Source organism: Triturus cristatus, chromosome 11 (assembly GCF_964204655.1).
Source record: "Triturus cristatus chromosome 11, aTriCri1.1, whole genome shotgun sequence".
In the NCBI taxonomy this organism is placed as follows: Eukaryota; Metazoa; Chordata; class Amphibia; order Caudata; family Salamandridae; genus Triturus; species Triturus cristatus.
This window is the reverse complement of record NC_140594.1, coordinates 242,137,777-242,155,973: the sequence shown is the minus strand read 5'-3', so window position 1 is coordinate 242,155,973 and position 18,197 is coordinate 242,137,777. Positions and strand designations below refer to the sequence as shown.

Here is an 18,197-nt window from a genome sequence, read left to right as displayed (position 1 = left end):
CAGCTAACTATAACATGTGTGAAACCTATGGTTTTTTAAGTGAATATATATATATATACATATATATCTATATATTGCATTTTTTTCTATTTAGCAACGGTAATACTAGAGTAGTTGTCTGAATGTGCTTGGGATGTGGCTGACTTCACAACGACTCTATCGCCCTTTCAGATGTAGAATAACTTCTGAATTAAACTGCCCCAACCCATCAGACATACTACTAACCTTTCTGTTACATGACTGACATGTGACAACTCTTACCCAGCCATCCTAGCCTTTTACGCATGATCCTGGATTGTGACTGATTATTCCATGGTTATGCCTGTCATCCAGGGGTAATGGTGACATTTGATTGACTTTGCTCCAAGCATGCCCATCTTGCAGAGATGTTAATAACATGCAAATGTAGTGCTGCCCATGTCTAAGGTGATTTCTTAATCTTTAATTCTTTAAAGAAACCGCACTCTGGCTGCTGGGTGTAGTTTTGCTTATTAGGTCCAGCGTTAATCAAGATCTTTTGATTTTCCTAAAATTATATGTATAGTATACTTACTTAGCGGGTCTTTCATTGAGCTCTTTTCATCCATTGGTCTGTTGATGTGCCTTTCACATTTTTCTTCTGCCCACTACAGCATACTGCATTGGGTAATAGGTCAGTCTACTTCAGTCATTAACTCATTCAATTTGAGTGACAGCGCTGCATAATTTTACAAGGAGCACATTCACACACAAAGTAGTTCTATTCAATACCAGAAACTTCTACAGTGATGTATGCTTTTTGAGACCAAAATTATTTTTGTTTTCATCAAATGTTTTTGTTAAGCTGGGGCCCGGCAGCTTCCCAGTTAACAAAGTTTTAAAAAACCAAGGCTGGCAGCCGGCACCATTCCTATTGAATTTGCCAATGCTCATTTCATTTATAAATGTTGTTTCCAAAGCTTCAACATGTGAAGGGCTGTTGACGAAAAAGTCAGGACTGGTTATGGATATTACACTTGACATAGCACGGATGAGAAGATACATGATTGGATGCACCCTAGCCCTACCAACCTTTGAGTGATTGGTTAGCAAGAGACAATAGACAATAGGATTTGTGAATTGCAAAAAGTGTCCTAAAGGGTACTGGATCAGAAGACCAAAAATAAAGAGGGGTTAGAAACAGTCTACATAGAGGGTGACAGAATGAGCAGCTATTTCTTTAACTACTTGTGAAACCTATTTTAGAATGATTTTCTAACAGCAGGGGAAGATTATTCCTAAGCAGTGTTCCTTAGCAGTGAATTATGAAAAGGTGTAACTTCCTGCATGAGAGGCAGTGCTGCATCCATTAAAAGTAATACTATCCCATTAGCAAACAAGGCAAACCTTGTGGGCTGCATTTCTAGGCATCTGTCTCTGAACTATTACTCATAAATCCCTCATCAGCGTCTGGGAAACACATACAGAGAAAGAGGATAAAGCCAGGTCAATAGCAACTATCTCCCCAATGTTCCTGTTGCTCAAAAGGTCTAGAAGCTCAAAAGAAAACTGTCATTGGCAAAGTAATTTACTGGCCACCTGGCCAGTTCAGAGGTCAGGCAACTCAACCTGCCATTAACTGTGCACACATTTACATCACCACACTAGATATTTGGGCGTGGTGGAAAGATTAACAGGGACAGCCATAGCTGCAGTAACCATTGGAGCAGAAGAAATCTTCAAAGCCACAATCTTGAGTGTTCCTTCTTCCAGTGCATGGCGCCTAACCTTCTTTTCCTCCACCTGTTTTCAATCTTTTCCATCCTGAGCTTAGCCCTATGGGCTCCCTGTCCTTTTCAGCTTTAGCCAACTTGAGGCCTGATGTATTATGACACAAGTCCCACAAAGTAGTTGAAATTGGCTACAAACATAGGGATGTTGACCAGCAAGAAACAACAGACCACTACCCCAGTGATTGTAATCCCCATTTTTGAAGGAACCTGTGATGCATATAAATCCGTATCCATCTCCTTTGAGGTGTCATTAACTGATTGCAGCTTGGTAACCGCTAAAGCAGTCGAAAACCATCTGTACATACCATTCCAACTCAATTAAGAGGGAGGCGACCCTTTCATGCCCCCACATGATTGCACTTAGGAATGGATCGTAAAGCCCATTTTGTTAGTTGTAAAGGTTTTTCTGACTAATAAAATATGGGTTTAGTAAAAAGAAAAAACACTCTGTGATGTTTGTGTATCACAGGGGTTGTAATTGCAAAGCAGTTTTTGTATATTTGGCCCTTTAAGTATGTTCTTTTACCTTTGAATCCATCTGCTTTGCCTGGAGAGGTATCATGTCTGAAGACAAGGTAGTCACTCGACTGGGACAGGTATCAAAATTACCATAGGCTGTATCACTCTAAAGAAGGGTCTCCTCTCTTTGCATGGCCCATTGCGTTGAAAGGGAATCAAAACGCAGGGTCGAGAGCTGTTTTCATAAGCATTCAGATTTTGCACCTTTCTTTTAGTGACTGTATATAAACAATCATGAGTATAGTCGCATGCATTTATTTTAATGTGATAATGTTCCTATTTTAACCCTTTAAGCAGTAAACATGGATGATAGATCCATTTTTACTATACAAATGGTTATAATTCCTGAAATGAGAAAGCGATGCACCACATACACCAGTGTCAGGTATTTTCCCCAATCCATACAGTCCCAATGACAATTATGAATATCAAAAATTAGAAATATGATGTTCCTAATAACCAGAACACTAAATACTGGGTCTGTGTCAGACAGTTGACTTCCTAAGACATCTTGACTCCTGGGAAGCTTGGATGAGCACTCAAGGCCACAGTGCTTGAGTTGCAAAACTAATTTCACAGATAAACTCAGCTTACATAATTCCCTTGATTTAAGAGTGCAAATGCATACTCTGCATATTATGTGGGAGACAATCAGATCTGCTCCAATTGGAAGGAAAGTTTGTTCCAGGGTGAGGATTCCATTTGTATTTTATTCACACACACTGTACCGTTGTAGGTATTCATATACTTTTTCTCTTCCCTTTCCTACGCTGGACAACGTTGGAGATTTACTTTTGTTAAATAGCAAACCCTTTTCCAGGGTAGAAATGAGAGTAAACACTTCTATTTGTTGGGTAGTAGAGGAAGGGGTTTCTGCATGGGGAAAATATTCCTCAGTGGAAGAATAAAGGACATAAAGTAAGCAAGTGTAATTTGCGCATTTCAGAACAGCTAGAATTTTAACATAGAATTTTAATGGTATACTACAGGAGTGAATGTGTACCTTTTTATTGAGGTTTGGGCCATGAGTGTTATTTTATATGAAAAGAATAATACTCTAGCAGCACAAAGTGTGTAGCTATACGTACAGTAAAATATCCAAACAATATAAATAATGTCAATCCATAAAGCAACAAATATCACACAAGTTAGTTGCCACACTTTACGTCCTTGTTACACACAAGTGTGGCTAGCGGACACATCTGACACACCAAGGGTACTGAGTACTGAGTAGTCTTGGGCATCTGCGATCAGTCTTCCATCCTCATTCACTCTGAGGTTCATGATCAAAGCAATGTAGATAATGTTTACAAAATTTTACTTTTGTTCCAAAAAATAAACTTGAAGCAGTCCAATTAACCCATAGTAACAGGACTTGGTTTACATGGTGTGGTGCTAGTTATCACTGCTTGGTACTGCAATGAACCTCACATCTCACAAATTCTGCCATAATCGATGATGTGAGTACCCCTACAGGGTAAAGAGACCAGAGATTTGAATGTCTTAAGGTTCAACAAGAAACATCTTTTCAATCTTCTTTACATGGGATTGGTGATTTTGAGACTGTTCAAATTGCATGGCACATGTAGGCAGCTGTCTTGGGCACCACCAGAAGGAAAGCGCCAGATCAAAGGTGCCCCCTTTTACCAGGAAGGGATGGCTAAATGTCGTTTTTGTAGCTTGACAAAAATGTACTGACTTTGATTGATCACTGTGAAACCCAACATTGCCTTAGGAATGTTTAGGCTTTAGTCACTCAGTAAAATGAGTAGAGAATGCACTCCAATAAAAACATATGCTTTTGTTTAATAAAGAAAAATAGTAAATATTAAATCATGCCATGGTGTATGATTAATTCATAAGTTGTATTTAATTACTTTTACACTAAGGTGTGCCTACCTCACCAGGTTAAATTCAGTTGGGGCCTTTAGGTGGAATAAACATAACTGTCTCAAAAGATTGTGAATCTTCAACTTTTTACGTAGGTCTGCAAAAAGACAGTGTTAGATGTCTGGAAGATCTCAATGTCATCTATTCTTTCAAAATATACAATAGGAAGAAGTATTTATAGAGAGAGGGATTGGGCTTTGCATTAGCTCACTTCAGCCTTTTACGTAGTTTTAGTGCAGTGCCTTTGCTTGTATGGGCTTTGCATTAATCCCATGATATTCCAAGGATTGTTCCACTGTTCCATATGGTGATGTGGCAGAAAGTATTTGTTTTGTTAGACGATATATGCAGCATTTTAATTTCTTTTTAATGTCTCTTTTCATTAGGATGTGTTTGCTTGTTGCTTGCCTTAGCCTGCCAATAAAACACATTTCTAGTCAGTGATTGTATTTGCTCTTCTGTTTGTATTACTTTCCTGTCTTGATAATATATTATTACGCTTATATTTTTATCCACAAGTAAATATGTGCCCTCAGATAAACTGAAGGTTTACTTGTACATATATAAAGATACATATATTGAACTTGTTGTGTCATAATACTATAACTTCCTTTTCTTCAGAACACTTTTCCATCACTTTTCACAGACTTCCCCTATCTTTTGCAAATATGTATTCTAGTTGCGATGCATAACAAATGTATCACAGGTTTCAAAATTATGTCAAAGTGAAACAAAATAAAAGACCATACTTGCTTAACAACAACTCTCCAACTAACAAATGAATTACAACCCCCCCAAAAACATTTATTTTAATTTGATTTCTATAATGCATAGGATATTCTACTTTGCTGGCACCTTTGTTTGTGTGTATGTTAGTCACTGTATCATTTGGCAAATGTATGTAATCTTGGAGAATTCATTCATAACAAAATTGTTAACATATCTTATTTGCATCTTTCTTAATGGAAAATACCGTGGGACAGAGTCGTGTATCTCATCTATCCAAATTTCTTTGTTTTCATCAACCCATTGAATTTTTAAATTACCACCTGCAACCAGCACAGCCATCTACTGTTTAAGCACTGCATTATATGCTGCAAATTCCCTTTCGACGAACACTTCCCAGTACAGAAAGAAGTGTTAAACAGAGCCAGCACAGAGAGTCAAGATGCTTGCACTAATATCCGTGCCACATACATATTGAAAGTTAGGTTCTCCAAATTGCCATTTTCTTGCAACATGCAGTGTCAGAGGCTTTGCCTGTACAATGATTTTTTTAAAATTTTCATTAATTCACTCATTGTTAAGTCAATAAAACACAATGTTTGTCGGTTACCACAAAGGAGCACGTTTATTTTTGTGCTTTTGCAATTCACTTCTATAATCAGTGCCATAATGTTGACAACATATAAGAATTCAATTAAGCAAATATTTACACTTTACTGATTTTCCTTTGTTTAGGTGATGAATCTTTAACTAAAGAGGTAAACGGAAATGAGACTCATAAAAACGTGGACATGCCGGCAGCCCGAGACCAAGACCAACTCTTTAACGTGAAGATCCAGATGCCCGGAGCTGATTTCCTTGATTTACAGGTACAGCACTTACTTTGTGATCATATAGCTCTTTGAGAAGACATTAATTTGTTAAACGGGGTAAGATTGTAGCTGTGTTGCCTGTCTTTTAGATCTAGAGTAATGAGGTTATAAAGTCCAGTTTTGGACCTTACACAGTTCATGTTTTTGAGATCAAGTACTGTTGGACCATATCCCAGAGGATATTGTAGTTGAGGTTCACCTCAGTCTTTGGGGTCCTTTGCGTTCCTTCTCTTGCATTGAAGAAGTCTTTACTTTTCACAGCATTCAGTTTGAAAGTATTCAGAGTTTCCTTAGATGCAGTTTGAGCAAAAACATTCTCCAAGGCGCACTTTTTAATGGAAGGAGCACAGAAATGATTATCTGGGAGCACCTGTATATAAAGCCCAAGAACATGAATTTACCGTTCTGTGATTTATGGTATTGATGGCGTGTTTGATTTGACCCAGATATGTATTTGCTGGCAGACGGGATTCCTCTGAGCATGTTAGTTGCCTTTTGAAAACTTATATTTCATGTTTTATTATGTTTTTGCCACTTATATAGTGCACTGCCTGCATTAATATGTCCTTGTCATACCGTTGACTCCGTTGGACATCATGCCGTTCTGCAATTTCCACTTCCAGATGGAGTCTGAGCTATCGGTGTTCTAGGTATTGTGGTTTCTTTGAGGGTGGGTTATGCAGCCATATTCAACAAGCTGCTAGTGTGCCACTTTGTTGTCTGAGAGACACTGCACAGAGGCATTTACCAATTGCTAATGTTTTTGGACACTTTATACACTTAAATAAATTGGTGGTCAACCTTTTACACCGTAATATGAAGCAAGCATGTCTGTTAAGATATGGATTACCAGATATTTGAATTGTTTCCTATGCAAGCCAATGGTAGACTTTGGTGATAGAGGAAGCGCTGCTACAGTGCAAAAAAACAGGCCTTCTAGACAGTCTTTCCTTATTAAAGTCTTGTGTTTGAGCTCACTTGCAACTCGACCAAGCATCCAGCCTTTTTAATTTTAGCAAAAAGCCAACATTTTGGAAAACAGGGAAGCAACTCGGAGTACAACTTGTTGCACGCCTTTAGTGTAAGCCCATCAACACCCTCTCTCTACTAACGACATTGATCCAAATAATCAATAAGCACATATCTTAAAACTATCTGATGAATTTGTTTAACATTACTGAGCCGAATGGCTGTTGCCCAGCATTGATACACTAAGTTAAGTCAATATGTCATAAAGAGAAAGTGTTTCTGCATTAGGTCCGTACATAAACTATGTATAGGAGTGTAACATTGAAGTCATGACATTAATACTTTTACAATTTAGTAGACACAAGTAAGTGTTCCATGGTATTCCTTTTGCTAACATTTTGAATTTGCGTCATAGATTGATTGTTTCCAATCCTTCTCCACCTTCCTTCTGCATATTCCTTGCATGGGGACAGTAAAAGACTCTTTCCCTGTGCAGTTTTGTTTACTCTGCCAATCAATTCTTCCTTAATGCATAGCCTATTTAATTGTTTAAATTATATGTTGCCATTTTCTTTTTTAACTCAAAAATATGTAATATCATTTTAATAACGAAAATTGATCAACCTATATTGCAGAGGCATTCAGATCTAAGACATACACAATCCACTCCTGTAGTGAGAAATGCAGTGACTGACTTTAAACAAGTCTTCAGGAGTTGACTTCTACACAAGTGGTTTGTACTACAGACGTTGCCGATCTGTAATGTACTAGACATGGAAAGTCACACCATGGATGTGCATGGCCACATAGGGTCAAAATAGCATAATCATTTGGTGTGCATGGTCACCACTCTGTTACCAGTAGCCAATTCATTACCAGGTCCAAGCTGTGACTTATTCAGGTATTATGTGGCAGAACACTGACTACAGTTGAGTAGACCTGTGGTATCACTGCAAGGTTTCCTGTGGAATGAGGGCTGCTTGACTCAAGGCTAGGTGTTGACAACCTGCCTAGTGCTACGGGTCAGAAAAATAGTACAGTGGCAGGTGCTTTTTGCCAACTACCCCGGATCAACCAGTTGGCTGCCACAGCTTCAGTTGCTCAGATGGAATGCGATGATTGGTCTTCATAAGTAAAAATGTAAAGGTGACTTGTGAGACCCATGGAATAGTGAAACATTCATTGGTACTGCAAAACATGGTGGAGGAAATATATAAGAAGTGCCTGAACCTCCAGTTATACAGCGGGGTATAAAATACTATAAAAAGGCAGTGGCAGTTTTGAAAGCCTACTTCAACCCTGAAAATAACTTTTACTGCAAGAGTGTTGTGTTTATGGCAAGCTTACCAAAGTGAGGGAGAGGCTCTGGACAGTTTGTCTGATTTTCTGTGAACTGGCAAGTACTTGTATGGATGAAGATCAGTACAAGGACGTTAGGACACAGATCATTCAAGGATGCAAGTCCTCCGTAATGTGCTATTTGACTCTATATCAGTTGAGAGTAAGCCTCAATGCAATATCCTTGATACTTTCATCACTTTCTTCAGCTGTGGCATGTACTAGAATCAAAGATGGACTCCTCATTGATAAACAAAATAGTCAAGAAGGAACCGGTTGATGCTGTGTTCCTTTGGATGACAACATTGAGCAAGCTTGATGCCTGTGCTTTCAGCCAAAAGCAGACACGGGTCCAATTGTAGAGGTACCGAAAGGTGCATTAGCTGGCAATGTGGGTTTGCTGCTCAGAAACAGAACATATAGGCTGCTCAAGACATGGCCTGTTTCACAGGCGTGGCATGGAACCATTTTGCATGGATGTGTATCCCCTGAATACATGAGACAGGGCCTTTGCCCAGCAGAGTGACAGAAGACCTGGGCTCTGATTCTGAGGTGATATAGTGATTTATGAAAATTTTTGATCAACCATAAGATGTACAGACACCCCATGGAACGTGCAGATTTGATCTTGGCGCACATGTTTCGCCCCTTTTTTGTTATGTCACTGGACTTTGTAGGCCAAGGGGAAGTGAAACTGCACTCTAAGACAGATTTCCCCCTATGTGTACAGTAAAGTGTCACTGCAGACAAGACAGTAAACCACAATGACTTCTCCTATGAGTGTCCAGTAAGATTATAAGACCTACCTTGGTCAATATTTAACACTGCAGAGTCCCCTCTGTGCCAGGCTACTTGTGCACTGTTACTGGGCTGCACGCAACAGTAGTGTCACATCTGCAGCCCCCACATATGTGCACACTTTTTTGCACATGTGTAATTAGTCAAGGGCCCCTTACTCTTGTTTTGTCGCTGCTGCTTATCGTAAAAGGCCGACATTGGCTCTTACATTTCTTGGTGTATCTGCAGAAGAGGAAAAAAGAAACACAGCAGAGGCCCTCGATATTCAGGTAAAGTTTGGCGGCAATGGTGTTCCAGCTGAACACAAACAAGCCTTGGTGCTTGCAACTGGCTCCGGTACCACGGGAATTGGTGCAGTGCGGCTCCTGAGGGTACTGGCATCTCTAAACTTGGCAGGGAAATGGACCTGACCTCCTAGGGCATGAAGATCTCTTAATGGGGTGCTGCTCCCTCGTCGACAGAACAGTGTACTGGGCAGCTGCAGTTGGTGCCTGCTGGTGCAGGGGAGTGGCTCCTAAATGCCAAGGGAGATGCTGCGGGTCGAGGAAGTGCTGGGCAGACCTCCAAGGGTTTGGAGAGGCTGATCCACTTCTGGACGAGTCGGTGTCAGTGATTCTTGGGAGAGCAGCAGTCAGGCAGTGTTTCGAGCCAAGATAGATGCTAATCCACATCCCTCACTTCTTCGGCTCTTCTGTGTCTGTCTTCTTCTTCAGGCAGGTAAATTAGAGTACCTAGTGTCAGGGGGCCAGCTAAATACTAAAGTTAGGGGCATTAAAGGGAGTGAAGGGCAGTAGCCAATTAGCTACTTACCCCTGGGGTCACTACATCCCTTATATGACCACTTCCTGTGGGCATCATCCTGTCCTAGAATTCCTAATTCCACAAAAACAACATGGTGGGATCCTTCTTTCATCGAGCAAGTTTCCCACCTTGGTAGTGTGACTGGCCTGGAGGTTTAACACACCTCATTGCAAGGTTAATTTCCTGACTTTCCCAGTGCCAAATGAGCCTCAGTTCAGGGGCTGGCTTCTCCCAGATCTGGTGGAATCTGGGGTCACATATCAAAGGCAGCAGGGGCTTTGAAGCCCCTGACTCTGATATGCTAAATCACTAGCCATCCTGCTGGAGGAGGTGTGAACACTTTCCTCCAGAGCAGGCATTGTTTCTGACCTCGGAGAGCATGGGCTCTCACCTGCAGGGGGTCAGAAACTTGTCTGTGGTGGCAGGCTGGACGATACCAGTCAGCCAGCACACTAGATACTAGTAGGGTTTTCAGGGGGCACCTCTAAGGTGCCCTCTGGGTGCATGACATAATACATTTAGTACAGGTAACCGTACAGATGTAGTAAGACAAGGTGTTTGACACCAAACACTCTAGCTTCAATAAAGCCATCACGTTGCTGGGGAACTGATCATAACTAGTGCCCAGTACATATAGTTAAGGTGGCTTCCCTGTTCACTTGTACCATCTATTATTGAACTAGACAGTACCGTGGCACAGCTGCTCATGCAGGTATGCCCTCACATGTAATATAATGCACACTGCCTTAGGGCTACAAGGCCTCCTGTATGGTGTGACGTACATATATTACATGCAGTGGCTTTGGCATGACACACATTGAGTTTGTAATGTTGTTTTCACTCATGGTTTGTACCATGTCATGCAGCCTGCAATGGCAGTCTGCCTGCAATTTGTATGGGTGTCTAATAAGGTGACATCATCCTCTTTAGTACCATTCCCTAGGTACCAGGGGTACCACTTACTAGGGTCTTACAGGGGTTCTAAAGTGTGTTTAATTGTGTTACATTTAGACCATTTTACCTTTTTTTTCGGAGAAAAAGGTTAGAGTTTGGCGCAGGGAACCAGCTCCCTGCAAAGCGTGCCGCTTTAGAGTAGGCCTAAGGGAAATGCTCCAGGTGGCTAGAGCTCACCACCAGGAGCAAATTGAGCCCAAGACCAAGCAAATCAGTGCAATGGGCTCTAGATATCAACATAATAAGTATTTTACCTTTGACTCCCAGCGAGACCATGGAACACATGGAAATCCACTACCCAAGGTTTCTAAACTCCCAGGGTGGCCCTGACTCCACGTTGGTGCAGGGGGAGTGCCACCGCACTCCACCCAATGGTGGTGAGGCTGTCCAGTACTCCCCATGTCTGTTTCTGGGGAGAGCAGGACGGCCACTACAGAACAAAGAGAGCTGCCAGCTCCCATGCCGGTAGCAAAGGAGACCGCTGTCTTGGTGCAGAGCCGGCTGGGGGCTGCCCAGCTCCCCTCAACAAATGGAGGCATGTGGGTGCCCGCATGGGTCCAGGCCCCCCAGGATTAAAAACATAAAAAAGAGCAAAAGTAAAGTCTTGCAAGGCCACATCGATCAACAAACTAAAAGCAGCCATAGACGCTTATTATGTATGCACGCGCTCAGAGAACGAGTGCCCCATGATACCCTGCGGGCGAAATTGGCAAAGCTGACTCTATGGCTGAATTTTATGTGGTATGAAGGTAGTTAAAAAAGACACAGAAACACGGTTTACCATTTGAACAATGCTTTATTTAAAAGTGTTATTCTCCATGTTTTGAACAATACTTTACTTAAAGATGTTGTTATTGCCGACAGTAATGCTTATATCTGATGTAAAGTGATACCCCCCTGTATGGTTATGTGCTGTACTGTACATGGTGGGGGGTGGAGGGGGTACAGTGATATTTGGGGCCAGGACCGTATAGGGGTCAAATGTGGTGTTGCCAAATGTATTTCTTTGAGCCTTATGCATTTTTGTAAATTACTGCATAGTATTATGTATTGTGTGTATAAGAAATGCATTTTCCCTTTCCTTAAGAGAAAGTAGAGACTGGACATTTGTTTATTGAGTGTTATTATTGCATGTCAGCGATTGGTGATTACTAGCCCACACTACCTCCCTTGATTAGGTCTTCGACTGCTCTGCTTCTTTACCCTGAGAGAGTCAAGCTCTACAATGAGGTTACAAAGTGCCTTTGACAGGCTCAGCAAATTCACAGCATCAATGAAGATGTGTTATAGTGTTTCTTTCATTTTCTCATATCCCTGTTGATACCTAACAACTAAAAGTATTCCCATTATACTGCATTACCCAGAAAGGAATGTCTTTGGCTATTGCCACATATCAATGAGGGCACCTAATATTGTCTTTTGACTTCTTGTTATATTCTGTGATTTTAAACCCAAGTATCTTTAGATCCTTCAGCTGTTATAAACCAGATTTTCAATTAATCCTGCAATTTAATATAGAAACCAAGGTCCTTTCCCCGTACTTACCGGGATGCTTCTTATGAGTGCGGGAAGTCTGATCAGGCTCCTGGAAAGAAGAAAGAGTGATCTGGAGAGACACTGCCAGCCTGCCTCCTTGGATCCTCCCTGAATTTTTCTATAAACCTCCTTGTGTAACCACTGCCCCACGTGCCTCGGAAAAAGAATGGGTGATTAGGAATGATCCCTCGTGTCCGTCTCCATGGATCCCATGCCAGTGTTTCTTTTCCTGTCTTTTATACCCTAGACAGTGGTCTTTCTCCACCTTCCTTTTTGTGGTACCCAAACGTGTGAGAGAACTTTGTTGTCTGAAGACTTCCCTCACCTTGTGGCTAAGACTATTCTTATTGGTCGAGGTTCCCACTCTTATCATCGTAGCCTTGACAATTTTAAAACTTGACTTTACCTTTCTTTTTTTACCTTCTTTCTGATTCGCGGTGAACTGCTCTATGGTGTCATCATTACCCTGTGCAGACAGGGTTTCCTGCATGGATCTCCACTGGTTTCCTATCCATTTGATTCCAGCCATCACACCAATCACCGGTGATGGTGACATACGAGTAGCAGTCAGACTGTTGTAATCCTCATACCTCCATGATGGCAGTCAGCCTCCCTGCACAGGCTGTACCCTTTATTATATGGATCAGTAAGGTGAGTGGCATAAATCCTTTCATATGCCCCAAACAAAGCCCCTGACATTCAGTGAGGGAATCACTGAAGTACCTGGAAAGATAATCTGCATTACCCTGAGAGAGCAAGGGCGGTAAACCTGTTAAAAGGAATAAGGTTGGAGATCCAGGACCCAACAGGGAACCTGATTTTTTAAACTTTGTGGAACCAACCATCGAAGAGGAGCACAAACAGTTAAAAATATGACAATTGGGTCCCAGTAGATAATATAATTGGGCCTTTATGACCCAACAAATTACTAGCCATTCTTTTTCTAGTGTTGCTCATGCAATTTTATATGGGAGACGTTTTCAACTTAAGAACATAAAAGGATAGACTCCATCCTCAAACGCTTAAGAACTCTAGGAGAAAGGGAATAATTGGTTGTTAAGCACTATCTCCTGTTGTGTTCCCCAAGGCTCCTCATGTAAAACTATTTTCATTATTAGGGATGTGAGAAGACCTGCTAAATCAGAAAATCTAGGGATAAAACACCCAGAATAGCTCACAGCCTCCTCGAAAGATATGTCATCTGTTTTCAGGAAGGGGCAAGGAATTTTCTGTACACCTTTCAAAGAGGTCTGGGGTATGCCCATCTGTAATGCAATACCTGTTCTCAACTTTCTTGTGTGCTTCTGTTAGTTGGGTAGTTAGTTGGTTCTCAGTCAGTGTTTCACATATTAATTTTCTTTGTGTCTATTGCCGCAAGTTTTTTCAAGTATTATACAGATAGCCTTCAGAGTCGGAGAGGCCATTCTGCCAAGCTGGCGGTTTCTGAGTTGGATGCAGATGCGAGGCTTCTTTCAGACCTGTATCGGCTTCCATGAACCAGCCATGAAAGTCAGTTCGGCTCATTCTAGTCCCAGCCTCCTGCATTATGAGCAGGTTAGAGCACTTGTGCTTAGGCTGACCTTGCTTTCCAGTCCAGCCCTGGACACATTGGAATCATTGACTCCAGCATTTGAAGTAAAGTGTTCAGTTTTTTCACTGGTTCCTCCTTACAAGTGAACATTTAGAACATTGCATACATTAAGTAGCAGGTGCAAAACACCCCTACTCATTCATCAGAATTTTGTGCACATTTATCTTTTCAGATGACCAAAGATGTGTTCAGATTATGTATGTTTCGCGCGTTGTCTGTTTTGCAAGTTGCAAGAATATAAATCTAGAGGTTGACCCACAAAGTTAGCTTTGCTGTGAACAGCTTGCATTGCAAGTGATGGCTTGGTGTTTTAGTGTCTTCAATTTCCCCACATAGGTGTCCTCCTGTGAGCTTGTTCAGGAGATAATTCAGGTCCTTATGGAACATGAAGACACCTGTCATCGCACCTGCTTCTCGCTGCAGCATGAAGGAAGTGTTCTGGACACCTTCTCTGAGCTGATGACCGTGGAGGGACTCAAAGATGGGTCTGTCCTGAAGGTGATCGAAGGTGAGAGACTCACCCGCTGGCTGACACATCAAATCCTATGCTTACTAATTTATTTGTCATTGCGATAGCATATCTTTCTGTGCACATTTTAAAGACAGTATTCTTAGAGGAATATGTAGAGCATGGTGGCATATGGTATAATGTTAGTCATTGCTGTCTTGTTTCCGTTAAGGTATAGGAAGCCCGAAGCAACCCAAAGAAACAAAATTAAAGATTTGGGAGATTATTGCTGACACTGTGCACTGGTGCATCATCGGGGCGAGCACATTTTGCACTGTTTTGCTTCTGGCTTAGTATGAGATGAACAAAACCAATCTTGCCCTGGCTCATGTTATAGAAATTGTTTCAACTGAGACCGGAAAGGTTAGGAGCTATTTCTAAACATTTAAAACTTATTATATACACACTACAAAAAAGAATGAATTATATTTGCTGTATGTTTTGCCTTGTTACATATAACCTTTGCGTGTACCCATTGAAAAATCAGCAGAAATAGTACAAACATATGTGCCCAGTTTTTTGGAGCACTGCAATATTAGTATGGGGAAATTCAGGTTTATTGTATTTGCTACATTACTCAAAACTATTGCAATAAACTACAACAGACAATACAACCTAGAGACATACATCAATAAAAAAGAATATGACAACGTGTGTCATGTATCTATAGCAGCTATAGCAGATTTGAGTAGATTCAAGAATTGCTGCCATCTGAAAATGTGCAAGTAGAGCAATAAATTGCAAGCAGGGTTCCAGCGAGTTTAACCGCCCCTTTCCCCAGTAGATCATTTATCAGCAAATATTTACTCATAAAGTGCATATTTAATTAAAACCATTACACTGCGGGCTGGTCATTATGAGCCTGTGCCCCATTTTTTCCTATTAAAAGAGAACTTAAAATGGTAATAAGATGCCAAGTGTACATAAACGGTGATGTTCGCTATGCAGTTGTGCGAATTTATTCTAAATTAACCCCATTAGTCTGTGCTGTGGCTGCTACCGCCTTCTTGAAGATGGCAAAGAATGCACTATGGGAATGTTCAGCGTGAGGTTTCGTGGGCACAGCGATACAATAAGCACTTGCTGCCACTCAGAATTCCCGAACCCTTAATTATTTGTGTAACAAGGCCATTCGGGGGTTCAACAAGCACGGACAAATCAGATAAAGTGCAAGCAGATCAATAAAGTGCGAGCAGGGTTCCAGCGAGGTTAACCACCGCTGTACCTATGCAATAAAATACAGTAGACAATAAAACCAAAGATACACAACAATATAAAAGAATATGACAACTTGTGTCATGTCTCTATAGCAGCTATAGCAGATTTCAGTAGATTCAAGAATTGCTGCCATCAGAAAACGTGCAAGCAGAGCAATAAAGTGCAAGCAGGGTTCCAGCGAGTTTAACCACCCCTTTCCCCAGTAGATCATTTATCAGCAAATATTTACTTATAAAGTGCATAATTAATAAAAAACCATTACACTGCCGGCTGGTAATCATGAGCCTATGTCCCATTTTTTCCTATTAAAAGAGAACTTAAAATGGTAATAAGATGTTAAGTGTTCATAAAAGGGGATGTTCGCTATGCGGTTGTGCAAATTTATTCTAAATTATCCCCATTAGTCTGTGCTGTGGCTGCTACCACCTTCTTGAAGATGTCAAAGAATGCACTATGTGAATGTTCAGCGTGAGGTTTCGTGGGCACAGCGATACAATAAGCACTTGCTGCCACTCAGAATTACCGGAGCCCTTTATTTTTAACTTGGCAAGGTCCTTCAGTGGTTCAACAAGCACAGACAAATGCAAAAAACATGTATCTGGGTTTCATCAACTGAGTTGCATAGTCGTAATTTTTTTGCTCGTTTTTATATGAATTGAGCAGCTGGCTGCCAAAAACGGCTGTTCCAGGCTATTTGTTTAATAATTTAGGACAAGCCACCCACGTGACCGCTTTTCAAGGTTGCTTTTATCCCCCAATCGACTCTGGATACATTTACTGTTTTTTTTATTTTAAATACAGCCTGGGTTGTTGACAATTGCCACAGCTCTCCAAGACCCAGGATTTTAATGGGTTCCTCTAAGTAGTTCTTAAAATGTACTGTTCATGTATGCAAATTTATTTCAGCCCAAACATAGTAGTCCAAGGATTCCCTTGCAGCAGACTGAGCTTTCTAACAGAATTTCAAGAAGGCATCTTTCCTGGCCAAGGTTTGTTTTTTCCAGGGCAAACGTACGCTTTACTTGAGCCTGGGAAGCGGTTCTCAGAAGGTGGAAGACAAACTTATACATTCTGATCTGAAGGGAATCCAGAAGTTTTGCATCCCGCCCAAGCATGAGTTCGCTGCTGTATGCTAGTGTTGGCAAAACATTTGGCTTTAATCACAGTTAGGGGTGGCATCAAAGAGTGGACCCACAGTTTTTTTGAAAGGGTTATGAACGTAAAGTTCACAGCCACAGCTTTTTCCTTGATCATATTTTTGGGGGGGAGGGGCAAAGGAGGCCTGTGAGTCTAGCTTAACTCCCAGATATTTATAGGACGTTACTTCTTCTATCGTTAAGCTGCCACAGGTCATGTCTGGTGATGTGCTTCCTAAGTCACATCACTTTTATTTTTTTAAGGTTGATCTAAGGTTGATTTCGAGGTGCTTATCCATTGTGTTGATTAATCTTTGCAGCCCAACTCGTGTTTGACTCAGCAACAGTAGGTCATCCGCAAGGAGAATGTTCGAAATGGGGTGACCTCCCAGACTTGGGGCATGCATAGGCACTTTATCAAGGACACTTAAAAGATCAGAGAGATACAGATTAAACAATAGGAGATCAACTACACACTTATGTATGAATGCCATTGTTGTTGATACAGCCCTTGAACGATGCCTTCTGTTCCCCACTTTGAATTTCACCCACCTGTTGGTGTAGAGCATTCTAATGGCTCTTAAAAAGTTTGGAGGAATACCCCAAGCTGATAATTTGGCCCACAACTTTCCACAGGGTGCGTGGTGAAAGGCTGCCTTGAAGGCTACTAAACACATTTATAAGGCCAAGCTGCAATCGCAAGCTCTCTCCATTAGCAGCCCCACTTCGATCAAATATGTGAGAGTGCCTTTGTGTTTTCGTGAAACCTGTTTGATTGAAAGGGATTCTTCCTGACTTTGTTGCCCAGTTGGAGAGGTCACGCAGCAATAGAGATGAGAAGTGCTTGAGCCCTACATCTAATAAGGCTGGGAGGTGGTAGCTGCTTGGTGAGGATGAGTTACCGCCTTTGAAGATTGGGTGGAGTATTGTGCCCCGCCAGCTCGCCGACATGCCCCCAAAAGTAGAATCTTGTTGAACATTATTGCCAAGTGCTTTATCCATGCCGCAGTACAATTTTTAATATGGCTTGCGGGTTGCTGTTGGGGCCTGGTGCGCAGTTGGAGCGAGACCCGTCTTTCACTTTAATGATTGCATTGATTGAGTAACTTAGTCCCTCGAGTTTGAGCAGAATGTGGCTTTCCGGAGGGATTTCCGGCTACTCAGTTTCTGGGCTTGCCTCACATACTGGATGTGTTGAAAAATGGGCATTAAGGAACTCCACTCGGGCCACTTCACTGATATTGACATTATTGGCGTCTTGCAAACCTTTTTCTAGATTGTTAATGACCCTCCAGAACTTATTCGAGTCTTTACTTTTAATGGCACCTATAAACTTTGCCCCAAAGCTCTCATCAGACTTCTTTTTTGGGACCATACCTCTTTTTTAAGTCTTCTACGATCATCCCTCAGTCTTGTGATTAACAGGTTGTTTCATGGGTGGATCATTATTTGCCTCAGAGTTTGACTAATTCTTGACTTTACAAGGCGTATGTTTTTTGGAATGTCGGTCTTTGTGAATGACTCCCAGGGTCTTACTGGATCCTGCTAATTCTTGACAGCAGTTTCAAATACTTCTAGTGACCTAGCGAC

The 18,197-nt window shown here is 41.4% G+C and overlaps 1 protein-coding gene across 1 annotated transcript in view; it reads left to right on the top strand.

The window, feature by feature from the left end:
* LOC146783965 (clustered mitochondria protein homolog) overlaps positions 1–18,197 on the top strand; it is a 288,789-nt gene that overhangs the window by 76,856 nt on the left and 193,736 nt on the right. Inside the window, 2 exon segments of the mRNA XM_085634433.1 lie at positions 5,622–5,755; positions 14,082–14,253. Of these exon segments, the coding sequence (XP_085490559.1) occupies positions 5,622–5,755; positions 14,082–14,253 (306 nt within the window).